At 48.4% G+C, this 26,674-nt stretch overlaps 1 protein-coding gene across 1 annotated transcript in view; it reads right to left on the minus strand.

Moving 5' to 3' along the window:
* Nucleotides 1–2,022: 2,022 nt before the first annotated feature.
* Nucleotides 2,023–26,674, minus strand: part of NRG2 (neuregulin 2) — a 155,997-nt gene continuing 131,345 nt past the window's right edge. Inside the window, exons 6-12 of the mRNA XM_030284208.4 lie at nt 23,954–24,012; nt 15,443–15,466; nt 10,936–11,038; nt 9,924–10,047; nt 8,530–8,657; nt 5,861–6,085; nt 2,023–4,449 (exon numbers count right to left, since the gene is read on the minus strand). Coding sequence (XP_030140068.2) covers nt 3,792–4,449; nt 5,861–6,085; nt 8,530–8,657; nt 9,924–10,047; nt 10,936–11,038; nt 15,443–15,466; nt 23,954–24,012 — 1,321 coding nt within the window. The 3' untranslated portion in view covers nt 2,023–3,791. The remainder of the gene's footprint in view (nt 4,450–5,860; nt 6,086–8,529; nt 8,658–9,923; nt 10,048–10,935; nt 11,039–15,442; nt 15,467–23,953; nt 24,013–26,674) is intronic.

Genomic DNA, 26,674 nt, shown 5'->3' on the forward strand with positions numbered 1-26,674 from the left:
TGCCAGGGAGACCCATGAGCTGTACCTTCTTGTAATGCAGATGCTGCTGTGCCAGCCTTGGGGGGACTTCTCCACGAGTGGAGCTCACAGATCCTGAGGAGAGCCAGGGAGATGGAGCTGCTCTGGGAAGCCAAAGGAACCCGATCTCTCTCTTCCATGTGTCTGGTTTCCCCAGGGATCAGCCTTGGTGATCATCTACACATGTCCCTTCCAAGGGGTTGGTGTTCTCTGCCCATTCCTGTCCATCTCACCTTGCTCTGGGAGCCACTGGAGGAGCTGAGATGGATCAAGGGCAATGGGGAGCTGGGGCATGTCCCAGGAGTAACGGGAGAGTGAAGAGCTGCACTGCTGCCTTCATCCAGCAAGGCCTGGGGCTGCACAGAGGTGGGGCACGATGTGTCCAAGGCAGGTGTCACCTAAACCAGGACTTGACCCTACCACCTTTATCCCAGGTCTAACACCTCCTTTGCACATTGCTGTCGGGTGACATGGGCCTTGTGGCAGGAGGGCAGGGTCCTTCAGCCTTTAACCTTCTGGGAAACCAGTGTTGAGATGTCTTTATTCAGGGAGGAGTGCTGAGCCCTCTGGTCTGTCTGGAGGCCTCACAAGACATGCAGTGAATGTTTGGGGTGGCCTGTGACACAGCTGGGTCAGCTGCAGGACAATGGGCATCCTGGGGCAGCTGGAGCAGAGAAGCCCAGGCTGTGGGTGTGCTTAGCCTGGCCTCCAGCATGGGCAGCACTGTGAGGGCTGGGGAGTTCTCTCACAGCTCTGGGCATTCATAGAGTCATGGAATGATTTGGGTTGGAAGGGACACTAAAAATCATCTAGTTCCAAGCAGATCAGTTAGTTCCAACCTATCCATTTCAATAGGGTCAACTCACTGTAACAGATCCCTCTCCTGTTAAGTGAGTTCAGCTGGGGCTTTTGGATACCTGTTCACATCACTGAGCAGGAAGAGGGGAGCGAGTTCTGATCTGGGTGGAGCCATGGCTGCCACCTCAGGGACTGTGCTCCTGTGACCACACCACATTGTCAGTGAGTCCCTGCATGGGGATAGCCAGAGACACGGATTTCCCATGGAGAAGCTGGACAAGGGACCTGTTTTGTGCGTGGGTCAGTGCTGCATGGCAGCATGGTACTGCAGGGTTGGACCCAACACATCTCCACTCTACTGAAGTCACTGAAAGAGGTGCCAGGTGACACCACATGCCAAGCATCCTGACCTCTCTAGGCACATCAGGAAACTTCCATGGTTCAAGTGAAGGGGGTTCTCCTGAACTGCAGTTGGAGGAGGAATAGCACCCCTGGGAGACGTGTGGGTAGCATTCACTCACCTCAGTGAGCCTCCACTCCTGAGCCCTACAGGAAAGGTCAAATGTCCATGCCAGGTAGAAAAACACCCACCTATGTGTCTTTATGGGCATAAAGATCTTTACTGAACCAGAGCATCTCTCATATGAGGAAAGGATGAGGGAGTTGGAACTGTCCAGCCTGGAGAGGAGAAGGCTCAGGGGGGCCTTATCCATGTGTATAAATACCCAATGGATGGCAGTGAAAAAGAGGGAGCTGGACTCTTCTCAGCAGTGTCCAGGACACGAGGCAATGGGCCTAAAACAGTAAATGAGGCAAAGGGCCCAAATTAAAAACTAGTAAATCCAGTTTGTATGGGAAATGGATTTGTAGAGTTTTCAGGATTTGATAGAAAGCCTACACAGTATAAATCTGTATGCAAACTTTGAGATAAGAAATTCCAGTTTGAATACAAGAAGACAAATTTTTGCTTTGAGAGGGACCAAACACTGGCAGAGGTTACCCAAAAAGTAGTGGTACTGCCACCCCTGAAGTTACTCAAACCCTGTCTGGACACACGCCTGGGCAGCTGACTCTGGGTGAGCTGGTGGAGCAGGAAATGTGGAAGAAGTCCCTTCCAGCCTCAACCAGTCTGTGATTCTGTGTATGGTTCCTGTCACAGCTCCCCATTTACCCCACAAAGGGCCTGAGATTAATTCAGCCCACAGCTTGTTATTTCTTATTTTATTTATAATATAAAAAATGTTCAAGTGTTAAACAGTCAAGAGTTCTGACATTCAGACAATCCAGAGCAAACTTTGACAATCATCTTATGACAAATTAGCAGAGTTTTCTATCTGACCCCATCATGGGTGAGGAATAGAGGGTTTAGTTACTTTATTGCTAAAAGTTAAATGAAATAATACACTGTCAATTGTTGTATTATCTTCTCAGTCACAGCTTCACCATGCATCCAATCTACAGTATCTGAAATGCAAAGGACATGCAGAAGTAAAAATATAAAAAGAAAAAAGTCAGGCTACAATGTAAACAGGTTTGCTGCAGAGAACTGAGGAGAGGGGGGCACTTCCACGGGGGATGCTCTGCCGCCTGGACACGCAGGACTGTCTCTTTGCGCCACAGAGCCGATGGCCAGAGCTGCTCCGAGTTTGGGGACGCGACGTCCGTCATCGATGGCGGGACGTGACGGTAACAACTGTCTTTACAACACGTGGCACGGCCGTACGGGAGAATCCGCTCGCTGGGCCGCCCCGCGCAGGGCCCTGCCCGGCCAAGGCAGCGGCCATGAGCAGAGCCCGAAGCGCTCGCGGTCCTTCCAACCCCTGGGCCAGCATGGCTGGCGACCGCCTGGCTCCGTGTCCAGGGTGACACGCGGCCTCTGCGCCATGGGACCACCCTGTGGGTGTCCCCCGGCACCCCGGCCAAGGGTGTCACGCAGGACACCACAGCTCCGGCCATGGCCAACGCCGCACGGCGGCTGCACCGCTCAGCCGAGGGGACGCCGCGGCCAGCACGGCGCTGGGGCGGCCACGAGGCCTCGGGCACCGCGGCTGAACGGGGCTGGCTCAGCGACCTGGATTCAAGGGTACGTGACGGGTGTGATCCACCATGGGCACAGGGGTGTCTGCCTGGCCTCACTACAAACCTGTGCCAACCCCACTCCAGACCCACCGGTGAGATGGCCAAAGGTTGAGAGCTATATTGTAAGGGCTGCTGCTGCTGCGCAATTTCATTTTCTCTTCCTTCCTGTGTGGCAAAAGAAAAGTTATTTCTGCATTTCAGCACAGTGCTGTTGGGTTTCTTTTTCTCCTGATTTAAGCAAAAATACAAGTAGTTTACAGGGCAAGACAGATCCTCGTTAGACATGATAATGGAAATGCTCCCACTCATGTCCTTAATGTGTGTTTAAACAATACTTTAAAGAATAAGATCATTAATAGCAGGGTACGGGGCAAAGTGGCAAGGCTGTTTTCTTCCAACAGAAGAGCGCCCTTGTGACAGGTTGTCTCCCAAACAAAAATCTATGACCTTAAAAATGCTACTGAAACAGAATCCTCGGCATGAATCCCAGCACTAGCATACAGCAAAAGGCACCACGATAGTTTTGTTTTCTATTTTTAAGTAGTCAAAAATTGGCCCACTTTTTTTTTAACTTTATTGTTTGTTTTCTTTTCTTCTTCTTTTTTTTTTTTTTTTTTTACTTTTTTTTCTCGGAAGCTGTAAATCAAGACATTACATATAAATAGAGATTCCCTATAAAAAAGTCATTGTCGTTAGCTATTATAAGACAACTTTGCTAAAATGAAAATAAAACATTTTTATTTGTTATATTTTTTGTTTTTCCCTCTTTTATATAAAATAAAAATATTTATTTTTGTTTTGTCTCGTTTTGCGGTTTGTGTGGTTTTGTCTCGCCTCGGCCCCCCTCCTCTCGGCCTCCTCCATGCGGGTCACCCATGCAGGAGCGCGGGAGGCGCCTAGAGAGGGTTGGGGTCCGCTTTGGGCGCCACGTGCGCCAGGCTGCCGCGGCCGCCGTCGCCGTGCGCCACGTGCCCGCGGCACGAGTAGTGAGTCCGGCTGTCGCCCGGCCGGTGCAGCGGCGGCGACTCTGTGTGCGCCGCCTCATTGTTCTGAGTGCTTAGGAACGGGGTGCTCTCGGCCACCAGCTCCTCGTCAGACTCGCTGTAAGAGGCGCTGCTCAAGGAGAAGGAGTCCCGGACGGCTCTGGCTCTGTGAGGGATGTGCCCGTTCAGTTTGGATTTTTTCCACCGCCTGTTGCTGCTGGCTGTTTTCTTTGGCTGCTCTAGCGCTGTGATGTACTCCTGCGTCGTCTCGTACTCGTCGTCCTCTGTGATGCGGAAGGGGCTGGAGGGCAGGCTCCCCATGCTGTCGTTTAGGTAGGTCTTCCTTTGGTAGTAGCTGTCGTACCTCTGCGTGTCCTGGAAGGGGAGCTGGTACCGCCGCAGGAGGGGCTGCTGCTCCTCCACGCGGAAGCTGATGGGGGCCGCCGGCGGCAGGGACACGGCGTGCGCCGAGTTCGGGGAGGTGATCTCGAAGGTGGGCACCTGCGTGGCCATCGAGTAGTGGAAGTCAACAGGCGACAGGCGTGCTGGTGTGGTTAGGGCCGACACGTACCTGGAAAAGCAACACCTCTGTTTGGACACTGAACAACCCCAAAATCACCAGCTGAGCCCGTGCTTTGCTGAACAACTGGCCCAGGGACCCATGAGGCCTCCAGTGAACCTGCTCCTGGAGGTTCTCCTGGGGAATCAGCTGGAGGAACCTTGTACTGCTGTGCCAAGGGAGGGTGAGCTGCTGGCTTCAATGGGCAGCATGTGCTGAGCATCTCCAAACTACTTCTCCCAGGGGACTCGGTGCAGAATTCCCACTCCGCATTGCTGCAAACCCTGCAGCATCTCCCAGCAGGATGAGTCATGGCTTCACTGTCTCTCATCTGCCTGACAGCTGCTTTCTGTTCCCTCTGGAGCTGCCAGGCTTGTCTCTGAGGAAGGTCCCTGGAATTCCCTCTCCCTGCCCAGGCCACAGATGGGGAAACCCTGGGCATTGCTTTCTCTGACTTAGCAAAAACCTCGTGTCTCAAAAAGCCATCTACCACTTTCATCTACTCTAGTGAAAACATCAGTGTGGTCACTCAGGTCTGGTCTAGCTCCTCTCCAAACAACGCTTTCTTCAGCACCATCTCCTTCTAAGGAGCAGATCTTATTTCTTTGTGATATTCCCAGTGGTATCTCTGTCCAATTCCACCTGCCCAGGCTCTCTCACTCATCCAGGGTCTTTTTACTCATGTGTTTTGTGATGCATGAGATCCATAGGAGCTGGGTCAGTCTGCCTGAATGGACCAGAGACAGGAATGAGAGGAGATGTTGCCTTTCTCCTCTGCCCCATGGACAAGTTCCACTGCCTTGAAGGGTAACTGCCCAAGAGGGGCCACGTGGCCACCAAGAGTCACTCATGGCTACCTGCAAAGGGCTCGAACAAAGGTGAAGAGGTGCTTCTGGTCCATGAGGAACCAGACTGGGAAGAGGAGAACTGCTACTGCTACTGCTGGTGTCTCAGCTCTGCAGTTGTGCTCCTTGAAGGCTGGGTCTTACCGAGTCCTGTCCCAGGACTGTGCCCACGTGCAGCACCCTCTCACCTGGACATCCAGGACTGCACTGAGAACAGACACATTTTCCCCAAGCACCTGAGGGCTAGACCCTGCTTGGCAGCCCACCAAGCTGCCCAGGGTGTTCTCCCAGCCAGTTTTTTTCTATCAATTGCTGACTGCAGCCAGGCATATTCCACAGCTATCATCCCTGTGCTCCAAACCTACATTGCCACCAGGGTGCAGAGCTGGCTGCTGCCCCGACCTGAGTGGCCTCCTGGGGGAATTGGGCTTCCTCTGGTATGGACCAGGGCTGGAGTTTCCCAATTCTACCATGGCACTGCCGCTCTAGAGCTGGCAAAGGCAAACATTTCTGGATTTGGCACAGAGGCATGGCTTGCCTCTGCTGTGCTGTGCTGGCACCAAGCAGCGGGCTCTGACCTCTCGCTGTGGGGCGAGTCCCGCAGGGAATCCACCGAGTCGCGGTACTGCGTCGTGGGCCTCCGCTGGTCCTCGATGCAGAAGGTGGCCCCGCGGCGCGCCCGCGCCTCCACGCACGCAGGGCTGTTGCATTTACTGGTTCCCACCGAGGACAGCATTATCCCAGACTGGGAATCTGAAGTCAGGCTCTCTGTTCGCTCCAAGCTCCAGGTGTGGCTTTCATGTCTGTGGAGCAAAGCCCATGTGGACAGTGAGCAAGGAACCCCCACCCAGCTCTTCTCCAAAGACACAGGCACTGCTTGTGCTCAGCTCTGCTCCTCTGCACTGCTGTCCCCCTTCTCTCTCTCTCATTAGGATACATCTGGCCAGAGAAGCCCAGATTCCCAACCCTACCTTTGATTTGCCTTTCTTTGCTCCTTCTTGGAGATGTCAATAGAGGACAAAGGAAGTAAACCAGTGCAATAGCAGGTATTTATCCCACCACGGAATAAATGCCTGGGAGCAGGATGGGACAGCCTCTGGAGGGAGGCCAGGGCAATTCTGCTTTGTGCTTGCAAAGTGTTCTGGGTGTGGAATAACAGATTGGCTTTGCCAAGGCAAGTCAGCCAAGTTCCTTCAAATGTGCCACCTGCACTGCCAAGTGACAGCCCCTTTGGAATTGCTACCAGAGAGGAGCCAGGAGAAGCCACTCAGAAATTAGCAGAGCAAAGTCTACCCAAGATTTTGGCAGGAAAACACTTCCAAGGTGCTAGACAAAGACCATGATGTGCTGAGCAGCTGCAGCCCCACCAGCCCCAGTCTTGGTGCAAAGAGAACATCCCAGAAGGACCCAGTGGGATGCACAGGGCCACCTGCACACTGGGGTCCCACCAGTGCCACGGCCACCATACTGACCCCCACCACTGCAGAAATATGTGATCCACGAGAGCAACCCCTCTGAACTCCCAAACCGCACCAGATGGAGCTGTGTGGGTGGAGGATTTTGGGTGGGGGTTTACAGAGGAGAGCAGCCCTCATTAAGATTTCCCAAGAACTTGTTAATTATTGATGGCTCCAGGCACATGCTCATTTATAACTTCAAACAGCGTCCTCATTAGAGGCGCTGATGGAGTAAAAGGGAGCCTGATTATGCCAGTAGTCTGCCTCTGGCATGACTTCAAGAAGCACCTGCTCACTGCACTTGACTCAGGAAAATGAGGTGGCAGGTAGCCAGGACCAGAGGCTACCCAAGGTAGGTTCCTCCCTACAGCTGTCATGAGCTAATGCTGCCCTCCAGACACACCTTTGTGTCTTCAGAAGGTGCCCAGGGATGGCCCAGGCCTTTGAAGTGAGCATGGAAGGCCAGCAAGGTGCAGCTCTGCAGGCACAGGAGCCTCTGTGAACCTGGCTCAAGCTTGCACACACCTTGCCAGGGCTGGGCTGAAGAGTACGAATGCAAAAACCCTGGAGAATATATCATCCAGCTCATGAAGAGTGGATTTCCCTGGAAAAAAGAATCATTCCCAGCTGATCAAGTAATTCCTGGCTCCCTCTCTACTTGCTGGAGGTATAGCCAAGGAATCTGGGGAGGAATTCACCTGAAAATCCAAGTTCAACATCTGAAGTTGATCTTGCCCATTGTAACTGAGAGCACTTGCTCAACCCTGAGGAATGCCTGGACCCTAAGGAAACCTGCCTGGAGCCATCTGTGAGCTTCTGCTGAATGAATTCCTGCATTCCCGGGTGAATGGAGACAACCCCATCAGGCTAATGAAGGATATGAGCCAGCCACATATCAAAGGCAAGTGATCTCCAAGGAAAACCCCTGTCACCTACTGGAAGTAGCACAAGAGCTGTCTAAGAGCAACTGGAACATCCAAACTCAAAACAGCACAATGCTTTAGAGCATTTGAAAGACTTTTCTGGACATCATAAAAATAGAGGGGTCCACCTGACATTTAAACGTTCTGAGAAACCTTGAGAAGATTCAGGTTCCAAGCTGTGGTACTCTTCCCCCAGTGGTTATTTTGAAATGAAAATAAAAAATATGTCTCATTCTGATGTCACAAAGCATTATTAGTACTTTCCTGCTAGACCAAGTTTTCCAAAAAGCTTCAGAATGACTTTCAGTGAAAGAGGAGCCACCACCTGAGGTGGAGGCTGATAAATTGCACAGGAAGCGTTTTCTTTCTGATCAAAACCTGTGACTTCCAAGTCAGAGCTTGACTCTGAGGAAGCAATCAAAACATTTGGTGATATGTTGTGTACTTTGTCCCCCACAAGGCAAATACATTCTAAATATGAAACACATAACCTGTGTGTGCTTAAGGAAGTATTTCAGATGTCCAGTGTGGCTGCAAACACAACCTGCAAAACCTTTCCTACACACATCCTCCTGTTTGGGTCTGTGCAAAGCATGGAAGCACAGGTTCATTTCCTCCTGTTTTCCAGCTATGTCAGTGCTACAGAATCCTGCTGGCATCTCCCTGCAGGCCAAGGAACACACTTTTCCATACCTCTCACTAACCAGCTGTGCTTGCAGAGTCCTGCAGTGTAGACATGGCTTGTATGCCACTACAGTCCCAATTGTCAAGTGAAAACAGAAAAGGAGGTGAAAGGAAAATCTTAGAATCTCACAGCATCCTATGGCACATAGCAGGTAAAGATCCAGAGAAAATGGTATACATCACCTCTGGCTGGACGTTGGAGTGGCTGTGGAGCAGTGATGGGATGGGGAGCAGGAGTGACTTCCCGAAAAGGTTGTCTCTGTTTCCCTTCGGATCACGTGCTCAGTGGCAGAAACATTCTTAGAAATATACTGCAAAATAAGAAGAATCACACAGATCAGTCACTAGTCTGTGAATGCTGCCAAAGAAAAATTTAGCTGGCCTGATTATTTCTGGTGAAATCAGGTGAGGACTGAGTGAACCCACAGGAAGCTCTGCAACTCACAGGAAGGGACAAGGAGGGTGGAGGCTTTTCTCTGCCCCTTCACTTTGGGCACTGGGAAAGGGCTGTGGCACAGGGATTGCAGAAGGGTTTGGAGACCCAAGAGATTCCCCAGAGGACAGTGGTACCATGTGTAGCTACTGAGCAGAGACACATCTCTGCCCACAGCTGGTTACACCCGACCGAGTGCCAGCAAAAAGAGAACAACATGAAATCTGTCAGAGATGTGAGTCCTACAGAAACTCCAGATGTGATCCAAATATTTATGCTGAGATATTCCTTCATCTAACAACCAGCCCTGCTTCTCACAGGGGCACTAAACTCTCTGAGAGAGTTAATACTATGGGGCCAGAGGCTATTGTTCTTAGAATTCCCTTTCCCCTTCCTTCATGGTTGGGATCCAACATAGCTAAATTTTAATATCCTAAGGCTGACCCAACAGAGGTTGCAGCTGATTCATTGGACTGATTTCTAACTACTTTTTTTTCAGTTCTGCCTCCTCCTTCCCTTTTTCTGACCCCTTTCAAAGCCTTGGTCCAGCAAGGCACTTAAGCCCATTGATGGTTCTTGAGTTAACCAGGGCTGAGGGGAATCTCGTACGATTGAAGACATGAGAGTGGCTGAACTGGCCTCTGGGTCCTGTCCTAGAGAAACTTAGATTGTTCTCATTGGTGTGACAGTGGTATCCCACCAGGACAGAAGCCCTGGCATGGGCAGGTAGGCTGATGGACAGCTGACCACATCACCATGACATGTTTCACCACAGTGACTCCGGTCACTGCCGTGCTGATCCCATTTGTCATCCCACAAAGTGGGACTTGACAGGATAGCATAATAAACAGGAAACATTGGGAACATCTCTCCTAGTGGAAATCAGGGTCACGCTTGATTAATCAAAACAAGCCTATCCCAAATGACTGAATCTCATCCTGTACTTCAAAGCAAAATCACATTTCCATTCAGATGTTGGTTTTGGAAATGTTTCTATGCAGAGTCTTTCTTTTTGCTCGAGTTTGTTTGCGCTTTGCTCCTCAAACACAAGCAAACAGGTGTGTAAGGATACACATCCACGTCAAATTCCTGATGGAAAACAGCCCCTCAGGAGCATGCAGGGAGATGGAGGCAAAGGTCTTACATCAGCCATTTGGATTTCCTCAGGATCCAAACGTGGATGGCTTGGCCCGTTGGCAAGGCTCCGGTTTTGATGAGCAGGACACATGTTCTGCCGCAAGTGGTTATGCATTTGTTTTCTTTGTTTCCTTTAGAACAGAAAAAATCTATTAGGAACACTTCTCTCATGGGGATCTGTGCCCCCAGAGATGAAAGAGAAGGCAAGTTTTCAACATGTGAATATTCCAAGGGTATTTGCAGTAAGTTGCAAACAACACGAAACAAGGCATTCAACACTTAACACCTCCTACTGCTTTTCCAAACAAATGCTCAACTTTTCTTCTCATGGACAATTTGGGAAGTTGGGTCCAGGGTCCTCTTTCCAAGGCAAGGCCCAGCACAATGTAGCAGAGCCACCTGGCAGTAGAGGAGAAAAGTGGGGAGAAGGAAAAGGGAAGCGAATCCTGACTCAGCCTTGGTGACAAAGCACTTGACGTGTCCTGCCTGAAGGACAAAGTGGACAAAGCCTACCCATGCCCAGGGTGAGACATCTGCTCCACAAGACCCACTGAGCTACAGGGGCACTCTGAACTGAGGCGCAGGCTGAGTAGGTAGAAAAGTGCTGTCCAGGCTGACCATAAAAGAGGTTCCCAATTCTCCTGTTCCATTAGGATTGCTCTGGAAGTCCCTGCAATGTCAAAACCGAGCCCACAGCTCCTGCACAACCGCCCAGTGTGCCTCTGCTGGCAGAAGCTGAGCTGCTGGCTTGGGGGCCAGCTTTTCCCTGTAACACAGCATCACCTGGCTGGGCAAAATGATGTTCCAGGGGACAAGCAAATGGTGCCAGGAAAACATCCTATTCAGACACAGTCTGGTAGACAGCTTCACTGGCCTCCTGCATGAGACCTTCCTGGGAGTGCCACAGCACATAATCTCCTAAGATTAGCATTTGGGTGAAAAGCATGGATGTGTGGAACATGAACACTGCCACTCACTAACCTGTAGCCAGTTCTTGCCTGTGAGCCCCCCATACTCACTTGGTTTTACAGTAAGCTACCACACAGACGATGCCCACCACAAGCAAGGCAACACAGATTCCCGTGATGGTTAAAACCCTCTTCTGGTAGAGCTCCTCTGCTTCTGCAAATGGAGAGAAATGAACCAGTTACCAATGGGCTCCAGCACCTGGGCTGCTCTGGCTGCACAGGAACCAGCTCTGCATGGGGGTGAGACAGAGGACAGGGCTCAGGCAGACCTCCTGCCAATCCACTGCCTACCCAATGGCTGCCCCAGACCTGAGCCCAGCTGGCCCAACATTCCTCACCCCTCAAAAGACTCTTTTTGTCTCCCTGTGCCTTTGCCCTCTCTCACTCGGTAGCTCACCCCTTCTGCACTCACACTTCTCACCTTCCCTTCCTTTCCCACAGTGACTAATCTCACCAAGCCCCACGACTCTCCTCTCCCTTCCAGCAGATCCCCCCTTTCTGGTGCTCTGATCAGCTAGCACAGGAGCCCTGGGGCATGCCCCACTCCCAGGAGCACACAGCCCTGTGGTCCCTGACCCCAGGCTCTGCTCTGCCCAGCTCAGGATGCTTCTGCCCCGCAGCAGCCACATGCCCTGGGGCAGGGTGGTGTGGGAGGACCAGAACAGGCCCCAAAGCATGTAGGTGCTGAAAGGGACATCCTGGAACAGTCAAAAAGCAGCATGAGGATGGAAAAGTGACAGTGTGTCAGGCAAAGAAAAGGGAGTGGAGTGATTAAAATACAGGAACCAGTTATGGGTTTTAAATGAAACCTAGGAGGCAATTCATACCATTGCACCAGGTAGCTCAGAGGCACAAACAACATGTAAGCAGCTTGCTGCTGCCTCTCTCAAATACCACCAAGTATCACGGGCTACCTTTCCAACCAGAAAAGCCAGTCACTTGCACCAAAACCCAGACCAGGCTGGAAGTGAGGTGATTGATTCCCATCCACCAAAGCTCCCAGGAAATGTTTGGATCTCGTTTGCACTGCACCTAGGCAGCAATGCCACGGCAAAGACACCTCTTCCTCCATGGCTACACCAGATGTGACATCCAGCAACTTCTGCCGAGAGCAGCAGGGGCAGTTTGGGGTCTCCAGCTGGACGACTGAGAGAAGGATTCAGCGCAGAGCTGCCATGAGGGTTTCAGCTCAGCAGATATGAGCAAAGTCCTCATGCCCTCACACTATGTCTTAAAGTTTTTGGGGTTTGGGCCTTCTTTAACAGTGCCTTGTTTAATACTCATTGAATGATTTTTTCCCATCTAGATTAGCAATAAAAGTCATGCCATGGCTGATGTGCTCAGTGTGCTTCCCCACACCACTCAAAATACCTTGAACAGACTGTGTGATAACCCCTGTGCCACCAAACACTCAAATACAAAACCAGAAGAGAAACAGGTCTGGTCCCAGAAACCCCTGGGACTAGATTTTAGAAAAAAAAAACCAAAAAAAAACCCAAAAAACAACCCTGGATATTTAGAACAATTTCAGCTTGCCATTCTAGGTTGAAAAAAGCATTTTTGGAGAAAAAAAATTGGTGCTTGGAAAAAATGGTTATCTCCTTCTAACTCTCAAAATGGGAATGGAGAAAGGTCTGGTAAACAAGGACTGGCAAGAAAGACAATCCTGGCATGAAGATGCAAAATATAAAACAAAGCTTTCTTGCAGTTTTTTTTTTTTTTTTTTTCCCCTACAAGGAGCCAGCTGGAGCTGCAGTGGGGGAAGAGCCCACTCTGAGGTGAACTCCTCCTTCAATGACATGTTTCTTTGGTACAGGTGCCTTATTCCAGGCATCACCAACCATGGCAGACACGTTTTCTTGCTCTTGCACATCTTTGGGACCTGGATTACAGCTGTACAGCTCTCTCCTTCAGACAGGAGTTTCAGAGATTTCATACAAATTAGGAAAACTAGCTAGGCTCATATCCTGGTTATGTGGATGGCACTGGGCAAGAATTTTGCTACTAGTCAGTAAAAACTACTTTAACAAAAAAAAAAAAAAAAAAAAAAGGCTGGGAGGAAAGTCAGTTTTCAGCAAAAAACCTTCAATAGCAATGATTTTTGCTACAAAGACTTTTTTCCCTAAGCAGAAATAATTCCCTTTGAATCATGGAGGAGGAATAAAGAACAAAGACATTAAAACTATGGGTGAGGGTTTTGTTTGCTTTTTTTTCTTGTTGTTTGTTTGGGGGGGGGTTGTTTATTTATTTGGCTGTGGTTTTTAATCTATAACAGGACAAAATTCTTTGGCCAGGGCTCAAACCCCAGCCTTTGTTCTGGTGGTCATGCCAGTATGGGACCCTGACTCTGGCATGCCTGACTGTCCTGAACCTTCACCTGAATTGCAGGGGAATGTTTCAGTTCATCAGAAATGCAGATTTGGCCTCTCTGTCTCGAGCTGACAGCTCTGCTACACAAAGCAATGAAGGGTGAGGCTGTGCATCACTGCTGCAAACTAAAAAGTGAATGATCTGCTGATAGTAATCGAGCTTGGCTCCCAACATCTCATTAAAGCTGATGCTCAGTAACAGGATTTCACTTTGTGTGACCAGAGACACTGCTACTGAGAAAATTTTCCCTCTTCAACAGAAGGGGAGAGTGGCCCAAGCAACACCTCAGATGAGCTTTGTATGTTTTTAATTTTTTGAATAGCTCAATTGCAGAACTTAATCCTCCAATTTTTAGGCACTTTTCAAATAGCACACAGGCAAAATTGAAAGAAAATCCTGCAGCTTTAATCAGAAACCCTGAGACATGACAAACTGAAGGACCATTTCCACTAATCACTTGGGGCAAAACCATCTCAACACCACCAGAGAGGAAATGAAAGCGTGCACGCTGCAACTTTGTACTTGAGCAGGTAAGATCCCAGAGCAGGTCCATTTGTGTCTCTGTGCTCTACAAACACATCTTCAGCAGCAGCACGGTCACTTTTACAGCAGCAAACACCAAGAACAAACCATGTGGTGCCACACAATGCCGACAGAGCCACAGGCCAGCCATGGTGCCCAGCAAGGCATGACAGTGACAGACGAATGACAGAGGAGAGACGGCTGCAGACTGGGAACAGGATGTGTGTGCTTCTGTGATGACATTGAGGATGGATGAGGAACAGGACAAAAGGTCAACAAAAAAGGGATGTCAAAAATCCTCAATTTTAAGGTTTGTCCAAGTGTATTAGCATTAGCAGCACCGCTTTCTCTGAAGCACCCTGACTACAAAATTCACACATTTTCTGCTCCAGGGGGATGCACACCAGTCCTGGGGGATCACGCCTGCAAAAACTAGAGGAGATTTCTTCAGCCTCAGTTAGGGAATGTCCCTCCACCTCAGGGACCTCAGAAGGCAATTTAGGATTCACAAGTGAAAGACTGGTGAATCCTAAAGGTCCTCGCACCTCTAGCAAAGGGAATCAAAGCATCTTCAAGTGAAGATCTGCTCTGGTTGACATTGCCAGGCCAATGCTTTTAGTGATCAATCATGGAATCATGACAGAATCCTTGAATGGTTTGGGTTGGAAGGGACCTTAAAGCTCATCTTGTTCCAGCCCCCCTGCCATAGGCAGGGCCACCTTCCACTATCCCAGGCTGCCCAACCCCTCTGCTCCCTCCTGACCAGCCCTCCCTGCTCCTGGCTTGCACACTCCAGGGAAAACTTGCTTCATGTATTTGATTTCCCAGCTGCTTACTCAAGGGATAACTTCATATATATCTAAAACCAGACTGAGGAGAATGGAAAGAAAATAATATGATTATGAGGAACTGGGCAGGAGCAGGTAAATGCCCAAAGGGGATATTTTTAAAAGCATTTAACTTACTGCAGTGTTTTCCCAAGCTTGCCACTGGGGTGCTCAGCATTATACCCTCCACTCTCATGGGCAACTACTGGCTTCCCTGGGATAGTTTTCTAGACTAACTTGTCTCATGCCATCTTTCTTGGCACAGTTTCATCCTGCTCAAGAAGAAAAACAAAGCTGCTAAAGTCTGGGAGGGGGAATGGCCAAGCTCATCCTGACCCTTGCAGGATCTGGTGGAGGTTAGTTTGTCTGGGATGGCAATTTCTGCAACAGCTCTGATATTTCTAGAACTTGTCTTCCAGTTCCTGGAATGCCTGCCTGTTCCCAAGCAGTGCCTGCTGGCAACCTTTTGGATGGACACAAGACCCCAGGTTTTCAGTTAAATACACAAAAGCATGTTGAATGGAGATGAGTGGCAATTGTAACATCCCAGTCATGCCACACACACCACGCTGCTGCTTGGAACAAAGAAAAAAGTGCTGCTAAAAATACACCTGCATTTTCATAGGTTTGCATTTAGAATTTGTGATTTGCTTTGTTTTGGTTTTGGTTGTTGTTTTGTTTGGTGTTTTTTGGGTTTTTTTTTTCCAATCCAAACATCCATCTTGGTGCCAGGGAAGAGAACAGAACAGCTGATTTTTTAATCATCCCATTAAAGCCATAAATATAATGTTGGAAGCTCTTAATGGCTTCTGATTAATAAATGAATGGTTGTTCCATACCCTTTAATTCAAATCCAAGATGCTCTGCCAATGCAGAAAGAAGACAAGGAAGAGAAAGAGAAAAAGAAAAACAGGTCTGTCAGAGAACTCTAAAATACAAACACACACACTGCAGTTACAGCAGGTTAGCTTTTGGTAGGCTCAGCAGCACTCACACAGAGACACTGTACACTTCAGAGCATTTCAAACCCCCACCACAACTCACATGTTATGCAAAGAAAGACCCAAACAAATTGCAGTGGAAGTTAATTATGAATTCTTTCAGTTAATTATGAATTCTTTCGAGATGAGCCATGTTTGTTAGTACCTGATATGGAATTCACTGTTTAGGCAGGGGGAAAAAAAAAATAGGAAAGGTACACTTGTTCTGAAACAACTCCTGACAGGTCAAAACACATAGAGACTGCATGAGCCTGGTAAAAACCATTCATTCCCTTTCCACAGGGCAAATCTGCCCCGGCTGCTCTCCCACGCCCCGCTGTGCCCGGGGGCTGTGCTCCAGAGAGGAGCGCTGGGCACAGGGCTGGGAGGGCTCCTGCTGGGGCCCCGTGCTGCTGCCCACAGCCTCAGCCCAGCCCAGGGGCACAGCAGCCCTGGCAGCACCAGCCCTCCAAGCCCCTGCCCTGCCAGCCCTGCCAGCCCTGCCCTGCCAACCACGGATGCTGCGAGGGATGAGGTGCCCGGGCAAGGCAATGGATCTCAAAGTGCAAATGGCACAGAAAGCTCCCCTCAAGCCTGTGGCCTTCCAAACTGCACTCCTGACGAGGCTCTGCATTGTTTTAGTGTGCTGCAAAAAGCCCAAATTGGAGCATGTGCTTTCAGATTCATATTCAGCACAAGTAAGATTGCAGTTCATCTTGCAGAGACAGTGCTAAGCACAGGAGTCTATCCAATGAATCAACAGTGCAAAACAGCTATCCTGAGTTTTAGTGTTTTTCCTGGTACAGACATCACCTAAAGAGAGCTTTTCTTACATAAACATGAAAGTTCTCCATACTTACCACCATACATAAAAGTGAGCTCTGCTGCTCCCAATCACCATACACACAAGATTATTTGCAGCTTGGAGATGTCCAGATTTATTTACTATATTTTCCATAGGAACTGCTTTTTGCTGCACAGAAACACTGTCTTTCTTTTGCAGTGCTGTTCAAAATTTAGGCAGGGGGGAATTAGCACTAATTGTTACAGAACATGTAAACACGTGTGCTAAAGCAGGTTCTTCTCTTCAAACCAGTGCTGATGTGTGTGGGGGGCTTTTGTAGGTGGAAATTTGGATTCTTTAAGATTTTGTATAGTTTAAAGGCCACAAAACCCGGCTGCTCTCTGCTTCACATCTCACATTTGTTTAAAAGGAACGGCAAACTCTACAGAGCATTTCAGAGTCATTTTGTACACTTTTGTACATTTCGTGGCAGTGACATGGACATAATGTGGTGGGCAGCAGAGAACTGGACAGAATATATTCATCCTAAACCACCTGCTTATCATATCCAGCCCTGACCTATTCCTAAGTCCTCCCACCATTGCACACACCTGTTTCCCCTGACGCTGACAAATGCATGTAAAGATACCTCAAGTTTCATCCATCCATCTAAGCTGCTGGTCCATCTGCATACACACATTCCTCCCTGTTCCAGGATTTTCTGCAACATCTGCATCTACAAATGGATGCAATTAAAAATATTTCCATGATTTTTTGCAAACTCAGAAATGCCTGTGAGAACAGAGGTGGTGGGCAGGACCTGAGGAGCTCGAGCCTTTCCCACTGCCCCTCTCATGTCAGAGCTGCTGTTTCTTCTGGCTCCCCAGGCTCAGGGAGCAGAGACAGACAGCTGGGAGACCTGGGCCAGCGTCTCATTACCATTACAGGGAAGAATTCCTTGATAATGTCCAATCTAAGCCTGCTCTCTCTCAGTTTGAAGCCATTCCCCCTTGTTCTGCCACTCCAAGCCCTCTAAATCTCTCCATATTTCTTGTTGTCCCCTCCAGCTTCAACAGGACAAGGTCCACTGGAAGTGATTTATCCAGGGGCTACCACACAAATAAACTGGAGTGAGACAGCCCTGAGATGGCAGCTGTAGGCTGAGGAAGTGAGCACAGCATTTTCCTCATAACCTTCATCATCATCCTCCTGCACTGCACACATCCTCCCTGGTCAGGGTAAGCTGAGCACCCTGAACTGCTGTGGCACTCCCCAAGCTCCCTGAGCTGGAGACGTGAGGGTTTTTTTGGAAAATCTCATTCCAAATGTGCCTCCTGAATCTTTCTGAAAATGCTTTTTCTCAGCATCAGACAAAAGACAAAGTTGTGCATTTACTTCATCTGCAGTGACTCTGTGACTATGATGTATTGTAGTTATTTTAAAAGATGAGCAGACAAAAACATTTAATGTAAAGTATTCCTGTAGGAGTAACACCTCAAGCAACATGACTCTCACTGCACTGTAGATTTATAGGATGATTAAAAAGGATAAAAGCCTTAGCAAACAGCTGTGAAAACTGTGCCTGTGCTCACTTGGTCTTCAGATTGCCCAAGAACGTCAATAAGATGTTTAGTTACTGCACATTATCCCCTCAAAATATGCTCTCTGGGACACAGAGCATGCTCCAAGGCAGGAAACTAAGTGGAGAATTGACATCTGAGGACTAGCAAGATAATAAATTGACGATAATTTTGTGGCTAATCAATTGTGTTGACGAGAGTAGCACTTGCAGGACTCTGTTTCAGGCTTTTCCCAGGGTGTACAGGGAGCAGTGTGAGCAGGGGGTCACGATGGGGACAGAGGACACTGTGCCTGTGTTAAGAGCAGGGTGACACGTGGGATCTCCAGGAATAGGAAGTCTGTAAATGTTCCACAAACTCCAGAGCCATTCACCTTCTCCAGTACTGCAGCAATAAAACAAATTTGGTTGGCATCAAGAGTCCAAACACACAGCAACAGAGTATTCAAAGTGTGCTGGGGATGTGTGAGTCTCAGATTCAGTCAAAGAGAGAAACGGGAGTTTCTAGCCAGGCAGAAGCCCGGGAAAGAGTTGGAAAAAAATGTAAATAATTCTTTATCTGTCTTGTTATTCACATTGTTTATAGTTAAGTTCTATCACTGTGCATCAAGCACTCTGCACCAATGCAGTGGATTGTTTTCACTTCAGGACCAATGGAGTTGTTCATCACGAAGCTCTGTATAAAAGAGAGGTGTATTTTGAATAAACCAGAGTTTTACTCTCACAGCCTTCTGAATCAGAGTCTCTTCATTCCCGTCCTGCCTCAGCAGTGACAGGGATGAGCATGCAATTAACTTTAGGAGATCCCAAGGGTAACCTGTGCTGTGTCCTGGGGAGAGGGATCACCCTGCCATGCTAAACCACAGACACCCTGCAATTACCCAGCCACACCAAAGCACAGCCATCACCCTGTAATTCAGTGGTGACTGAATGGAAGCTGCAGAATGTCTGTGGAATTTAAAATGCTGCTAAATATTGGTTTGGGGTCAGATAAGTGAGAGGTGGAGGAGGAAGCAGAAATTTAGGTAAAATAAAGAAATAATATTTCATTTATCATTCTTGTATTGCAGTCACAGCAGGTAGGAAGCCACTGCTGAATAACTGAGGTGAACAGAGAAGCTAAAATTCAGATCTAGACCTTCCCAGAAGAGCTTGAAGTGGTACATTCATCCTTCTGCTCACGAGGACACTTCACCTCAGCATGAGGAGCCAGGTTCCAGAGGCCACCAGAAGGGTCATTCCTACCTGTCAGGGTGGTGACCAACACACCCCTGCCACAGCCTGGTGAGTTCTGGGGGAAGGGGACCATCCCCCAGAAAAACAAGAAGCCTCTCACCCCGTAAGGCCACACTGCTCCACAGTGGCTTGCCCAGCAGCACTGGAGCCAGCTCAGGTGCTGCTGTGGGACCAGGCTGAAGACAAAGCTGCTCTCCCAAGGGATGCCTGAAAATCCTGCTCTTAGGTGTTTCCAAGCAGACCAATAGGAAGGCTCCAACTGAGAATTAGAATTCAATTTGTAAAGAAACCAAGAATTAAATACGGGGTAAAAATAGAGAATATGCTAGATGACATTGCATATGAATGTCAGCTCTGTTCAAGGGTGTTTACAGGCAGGCTAAAGCCTGCAATTTTAATTGGATCACGAAGTAGAAAATGAAAATGTTTCACTAACCAAGATGAATGGTATGACATTTGTCCTCCAGATTGGTGATGATTATTTGTAGAGATGAATAAACAGCAAAGTTGAGATGAAGTTTCAGTTTACACAGGCAAGAGGGAAGAATAAATATATAACTTTATCCCAATTTTCTAAATTGTTCCATAAATCACAAGTGGAAAGAATCCAAATTTGCAGACTTAGGAAACGCAAATGTTCCTGCTGACCACGTTTAACTTTCAGGATCTCAGCTGCACCAGGACTGATAAAGCTGCCAACATATTTTACAAAACCTTTACAACCAGCCAGCCCAAAGCCTGGCAAGTTATTAGTAAAACTCCAGGAGGATTTAACGAAGACCTGAAAAGTTGCTTGTAGAAGAGAGAAAACAGAGGTAGATCTTGATCTGATGTAGAACGGGCAGCTGTGACACACAGGTGCCAGCACAAATTTGAAAAAAGGGTTTCTTAGAAGGAAAGATGATTTTGGACATGGTTCTGTCTCCTGGGGAGAGCTGCAAGCCACAGCCTTGCCCCTGGAGCTGGACCCAGGAGGCACCTCACACTGGGTGAGCCTCCAGCACTCAGCAGAAGCTCTCCAAGAGAATTCCTGACCCTTTTGGATATGGCTGCACTCTTCAGCCAGATGCACCAGCAGAGAGGAAAATCTGGCTGCAGAAGCTGAATGGTCCATGGATGCCATTGCTGTGGATTCATTCTGGCTGTGGAGCAAGAGTCTGAGGTGTTCCATTCCCAGCAAAGCAGGAACAGAGACCCTGTGGTCTGTGGCTCTGCAGGTACCTGTGCCCCAGGAGCCACCTGACAGCTGCTCCCACCAGTCTGTCCATGGAGACACAGAGTCAGGGGGACCTTGATGTGAAAAACGTTTCAGCAAGAGGATTTAGTGACTCATCAGCCATGGAAATAACTCTCTCTGTTCTCATCTGCCAGGGCATTCCTCAGTTTCATACAGCAATTGTAGGCAATCAGTGTCCCCTCTGTTCACTGCCATTAATTCCCTGCAGTTTAAATTTCAACTGATTTAAATGTTGTTTTAATGTCCCTCTATAAGGTTTTCTTCTCACAGGTTACTTAAAGCCTAAACAAAATGATCTCCTAAACTTGATCCATCAGCCTTATGTGTGGACAGAGTCAGGACAGACTGGGGGTTCTCTGAGCTACCCCACTAATCCAATTTCTGTGCACCAATCTGGTAGAAAATAGCAACAGTGTGAGCCTGACATGGGAAAAAAAAAAAATCAAAACCCCATCTTTAACATTTTCTCTTAATTTTCAAGCAATGGTGTATATATCCAGAAGGGCTGGCAGTAGACACTTGCTCATGTGGTTGGAACAGCAACATAAAGAAACATCTCATGAGCGAAAACCTATCTAAATACACCTCATTTTCATCATAATGTAGTCTAGCAGGTGTTTTGGGCAGTCAGAGAAAAATAAACCTCCAGAGCTACCTGTCAAAGAGACAAAGACAGCCTGAACTCCTGGAGTTCAGGGGAGTTTTACCTGAGCAAAATGTGAATAAGGGTTTAAACCAGAGAGGTAGGAAGCTGCTCCCAAAAGGAGGACACCCAACATCTGGCATGATGCTGGGATGCTTCACCATCTCCATCTGTGGCCCAAATTCAGCAAAATATCTGCCATATCTTTTCAGAACAGCACCTTCAATTTAGCTCACTCCGCAGAGACTCTCACTCAGCCCTGGGATATACTTAATAAAAGTCATTGTCATATTTAATATTCATATTAAAGAATCAGGAGGATCCAATCTAGGCCTGAAAACCTGAAATACCCCAAATACATTTAAAACAACACCAATATAGGTGTCCTTATTTAAGTATCTGTCAAATGCTGGCAGTGTTCTCAAAACATGAATCAGGACAGAGCTATTTTATTTCCAGTGGAAATGCCTGAACCTCATTTAATCTGTTTCAGCTTTTGACCTGTCAGAACCCATATGGGATGAAGCATTGAGTGAATTATGGAAAATCAGCAACATCTCCTGTGCCCTAATTATTGATCAAAGTAGAAGGTAAGCATTTGCAGGGTCCACACTTGAGTGAAATGCTTTTCCTACTCAGAAAAACAGAAAGTTCAGTGCAAGTTTTTCATCAGAGCTGCTGCTATCTGTATTACCCAACTGTGACCTGAAAGTGAAAACAGCTATAAACATGTATGAATCATCTTCTTATATGAATTTTATCCAAGTTCAGACAGGTAGCCTGGATTGTTAAGCTGTTTTTACCTTACTATGCTGTGGTTAAAGCAAACTTGAGTTAAGGAAATGTACGTGTGTCAGTTTTAAAGCTGACATTGTTCCTCTAACACATGAATAAAATTAAAACAAATCTCAGTCCCATAAAAAGCTGGATTCTGCAAGCTGGGAAAAAAACCCGCATGCTGTTTAGTCCTGCCATTAATGCTCTCAAAAGGTGTTTTCTTGACATAAAACTCATTTTCACCCCTGTTTTGGTTTTGCAGCAGGGCACCAATAATGTTTAAGCCCATTGGACAACACCTCATGAAACATGCTACAAATCAGCTCCATGGGGTGAGCATCCCACTGCTGGCTGCAGCCAGGGCCCTGACACCCAGGGCTTCCAAGAGGGAAGGAAACCCTTTAGCATCAGGTGAAAGATCAAAATAGAGCACTTTGGGTTGTCATTTTAAAAAGAGCTTGCTTGGATATTGGAGTCTGGGAGAATAAATCAATGGAGGTTTCAACTTCGGAAGCCAATTTGGAACAAAAGGCAATGTAAAAACACTGAGCTGTCCCAAGGGCCCCACAAAGTCCATTTGCATCTTGTCTGTATGCTCCATGCAAGGGAGTCTAATTCCAGCACTTGCCAGCTATTAGCACGTGCTAATGAGGCTCCTGCAATTCCAGTTCAGGATGAGGACGGCAGGATTCCTCACAGAGCAGTGGGAGAGGCGTTCTGGCAATCAAGGAGCCATCCTGAAGAGGCATTTCTCCTCTGGTTACCACTAATTAAAGCCTCTTTTTGGCTCTTTTTAAAAAGCTTCTCTTTAAACCCACCATTTGTGGTGGGTCCAGTCAGCCAGAGTGGAGGCAGGATGGGTTTCAAGGACTGTCACAGAAGGGTCACAGGGAAGGTCACAGGGAAGGTCACAGGTTTTCTGCACTGTAGCTGCACCTCCTTTCAGATCAGTCCTTACCCAGACCAGGATCCCACTGATGCTGGGACACTGATTGAATACGGACCCAGAAAAATCATCCACCTTGACCACCATGAGCTGGTTATAAGTGAGGCCTGTAGGAACTGGAAACTAGAAACTGGAAAGCACTAAGTGCAAAGGCTTTGGGGTATTTATACCCACTGAAAGCATTAAAGGATCAGTCACTGTGCTTAGGCTCAATCCCATATGCAAGACTGTCCAACCACCTAGGAGAGACAGAAGCACCTCTGTGTCCAGGAGGGACATAGTCTGATGCCACTTGGCAGGTTTATCCTGCATGGCAGTGAGGCTGGGAAGCCCAGAGGCAGTGGCAGCCACCAGGGTGACCTCTGTGCCACAGACTGTAAAGTGATTTCATTACAGTCACACCCTGGCTGTGATTTTCTCCTTTGGCTCAAGGAGACTCACACGCCCCTCGCAGGAGTGGTGGGAAGATGCCCAAATCCTGCCCTGAACATCACAGGGAAAGTGCCCAAATCTGCTCTGTATGGCACAGGGGAAATGTCCAAATTCTGCCCTGCACAGCACAGGGGAAATGCCCAAATTCTGCCCCGAACATCACAGGGAAAATGCTCAAATCTGCTCTACATGGCACAGGGGAAATGCCCAAATCTGCTCTGCACAGAACAGGGGAAATGCCCAAATCCTGTCCTGAACATCACAGGGGAAATGTCCAAATTCTGCCCTGCACATCACAGGGAAAATGCCCAAATCTGCTCTGCACAGCACAGGGGAAATGCCCAAATCTGCTCTGCACAGCACAGGGGAAATGCCCAAATCCTTCCCTGCAGAGCACAGTCCATGTCAGGACAGCAATGCTGGCAGGCCCAGCTCTACACACAGCACAGGCTCATCTCACACAGCACATCCACCACATGAACTCCTCTGCATTTTGCCTGAAAAGAGCAAGCAGCATTCAGTTCAATCAGAAATAAAAGCAGAGCCCATTCCAACAAATGGGGAGATAACAAGCCCCAGTTCTCCTCTTGGACACGGTCACAGCTCCTCTTAGTACCAAGCAGAGCTGGGAGTGCACAAGACAGGAAGAGGGCTCTTGGAGAACAGAAGAACCTGCTTTAAGGACATGACACAGAGCTACAACAACAAGGAGAGAGAGAAGTAGAAAGAGACATACTGGAGAAGCTGACCATTGCGAAATGCTGACACCGGTCTCCTGTGAATTCGATCGGACACCTACCGGAAGAGAGAAAACCAGAAAGAGAGAAACAAGATAGCAAAATGACACCCAAACAGGCTGAACTGAGGCCCCTTCTGATCCCTTCCACAGCTCCTATCTGTCTGCCTTCAGCCTTCACCCTTACCTGCAGCCCTAAGCCCTACCCAAGCTGACACCAAGAGCCGTCCCTGACTAGAGCACTCTACATCCACCGCTGTGCCCGGGAGGTTTTAAGTAGTGTGGTGCATTTTTTGTCTTCAAACATACTTTGCTTAGGATCTGGCATGTACAATCGCAAAGGCAGTTTCTCCAAACATCTCTGTCCGAAGAATCCATTTGGACATCTGGAGGGGAAAAGGGGAGAAATCACAGAACATGTCTGGCACAGTTCTTGAGGCTAAGGTCAGAAATAAAAAGTGCATTGTGATGAATGGAAAAAATAAAGGCTTTACATGCGTATTTACTCTTTGCTTTAACCAGGCACCTGCAACATCAGTGTTCCAGCTCTGGTTTAGGCCAGGGTCTTCAAGCAGGCAGCCAAACCCCTCCTGCTCTGTCCTGCTCTGTCCTGCTCTGCCTGCCTCCTTCCTTCTCACCTGCTAGAAGCACCAGCTGGCAGGAAGACTGAGATGGGCTGGATGACACTTTCAGAGACTCCGTGGAGCTGCTCTGTAGACTGGCAAGAGGCACCAAAAGCAGTCTCGGGGTGGTTAGAGAGAAAGCACATGCAGAGTCTCTGTGTTAACAGAGAGGAAGGGACAGAGAAGAAAGCTGAGCTGCAGGGGGCTCACATGCTGTCCAAATGCAAGGCTCTCTCAGGCTCTGGCCTGGCCTGGGTCACCTGATGGGCCAAGGTGTGCCAGCTCATGGGCACCAGTGTCGCCCTGATTCTTAAGATTTTCTAAAGCCTTCTGAGTTTACATTCTGTTAGAAAACTTTCTCACACAATTTTCTATAAACAACATATTGTTTTGCATTCCTTCATAGGGGTGGAGAAACTTGATGTACTAGTAGTTTGTCCAATGTCTTTGGAGAGGTGGCACATTCACTCTCCAATCCACTGTCACCTTTGGAAAAGTATAAAAGTTGGAATCAGAAAATAAACTTGCTTCTTTACCTTGCAAATAGCAGTGGCTCACGTTGTGCTTTCACGTGTCCTATAGCGACACACCAGCTACAAATTCACAGGATGCTCAGGTGGCAGGGAAGGTGCCCTGCAGTCAAGAGCCACCAGGCACTGGCACCAGCCCATGAGCAGCTCCCCAGAGCACTCCTCAGCTGAGCCAGGTTTGGGGAGCACAGGGCCATGGGCAGGGGTGCAGCAGGAGCTGCAGAACCACCCAGGGTGAGCAGCACCTGCACCCTCTGCATTGTCACCCACTGCAGGTGAGCCTGGGAAGCGATGGGAGCCCAGCCTGGCGTGGTCAAACACTTCTCCCCCAGGCACTTGTCTCCCTCCCTCACTTCACATCTTTTCTTCTGGATATTCCTTGGATATTCCTGCACAGGACCCCTAGTTTTCTTCAAGTCCCAGTTCTCACCTCCCTGTCCCACAACTCCCTCCCTTCTCAACAGACCTCTCTTTCCTCTGAGCTTAAGAGGGCTTTATCTTTATAGCATTTTGACACCTGTTTTTCAGCTTTTTGTGAGTGGAGCTGCACCTGGTACACTTCAGAGCTTCCTCAATCTGATGCCACCCACAAGATCTCACTGTCCCACACTGACCTGCAAGTGGTCAACAAAGAAGGGACTGAAAGACACATAAGAAACAGATGAATCAGAGGCCAAATCTGATGTCAATGGCTCAGCTCCTGGCTAGGCCACTTCAAAGGACAGCAGGAGGTTGGAGCAGCCACCGCACAGTGTCAGGCAACTGCTCCCAACCTCTGCATCTGGTGGGGGATGGTCCAGGTCCAGGCTCCACGCAGAAAACCTTGATTTTTAGTAGTTGTACTTCATCGTGGACATACACTGACCTGGCTTTGGCACTTGCTTTCTTGCTGGATTTCCCTGCAGTTTGAGTAGGCCTGAGCTGTGCAAAAAAACCTGCTGCACCCTCACTGCCCATGACCAAATGTGGGTCAGCATCTGGGTTTTTGAGACCTGTGCTCATACCTCTAAGTGGGAGTGCTGGGTTATTTGTGCACCCCAAACTGCCCATGGAGAACTTAAGGGTATGGCTCTGCATGAGGCTGCACTGAGCTCTCCAGTCATACACTTCAGTTTCTCAGTAACCAAGTCACTTCTGAAACGGAAAACTGACCTCCCTAGTCAGGCATATATCTTTGAAAAATTGGTGCTTTTTTATCATTCTTGGATGTTCATCTTGGGGCACAGGAAAGGGAGATGTACCAGCCATAGCAAGCCAGCTCCCAAGGAAAGCTCAGCCCAAGGGGTGACCATCAGACATGGGACCTGTTGACCTTCCCTGCAATGAAGCAGAGGAAGCTGGAGCTGGGAAGTGAAGGAAATGCCCCATTGTCAATAAAAAAGCACAAATCTGAGGAACTGGGTGTCACAAAGACAGCCCCAGGGAAGCAGGACTGGAGATACCCCTCAGAAATTGCATTGGGCTTTTAGCAAGGAATCCAAAAGAGAAAGTGTCTTCCCAATCCTTTTTGAAGTTTATTTATCATCTCTGATAGAGTCAGGAATTTCTTCAAGGGAAGAATCTTCAAG

The sequence above is a fragment of the Taeniopygia guttata genome, chromosome 13 (genome assembly GCF_048771995.1).
Source record: "Taeniopygia guttata chromosome 13, bTaeGut7.mat, whole genome shotgun sequence".
In the NCBI taxonomy this organism is placed as follows: Eukaryota; Metazoa; Chordata; class Aves; order Passeriformes; family Estrildidae; genus Taeniopygia; species Taeniopygia guttata.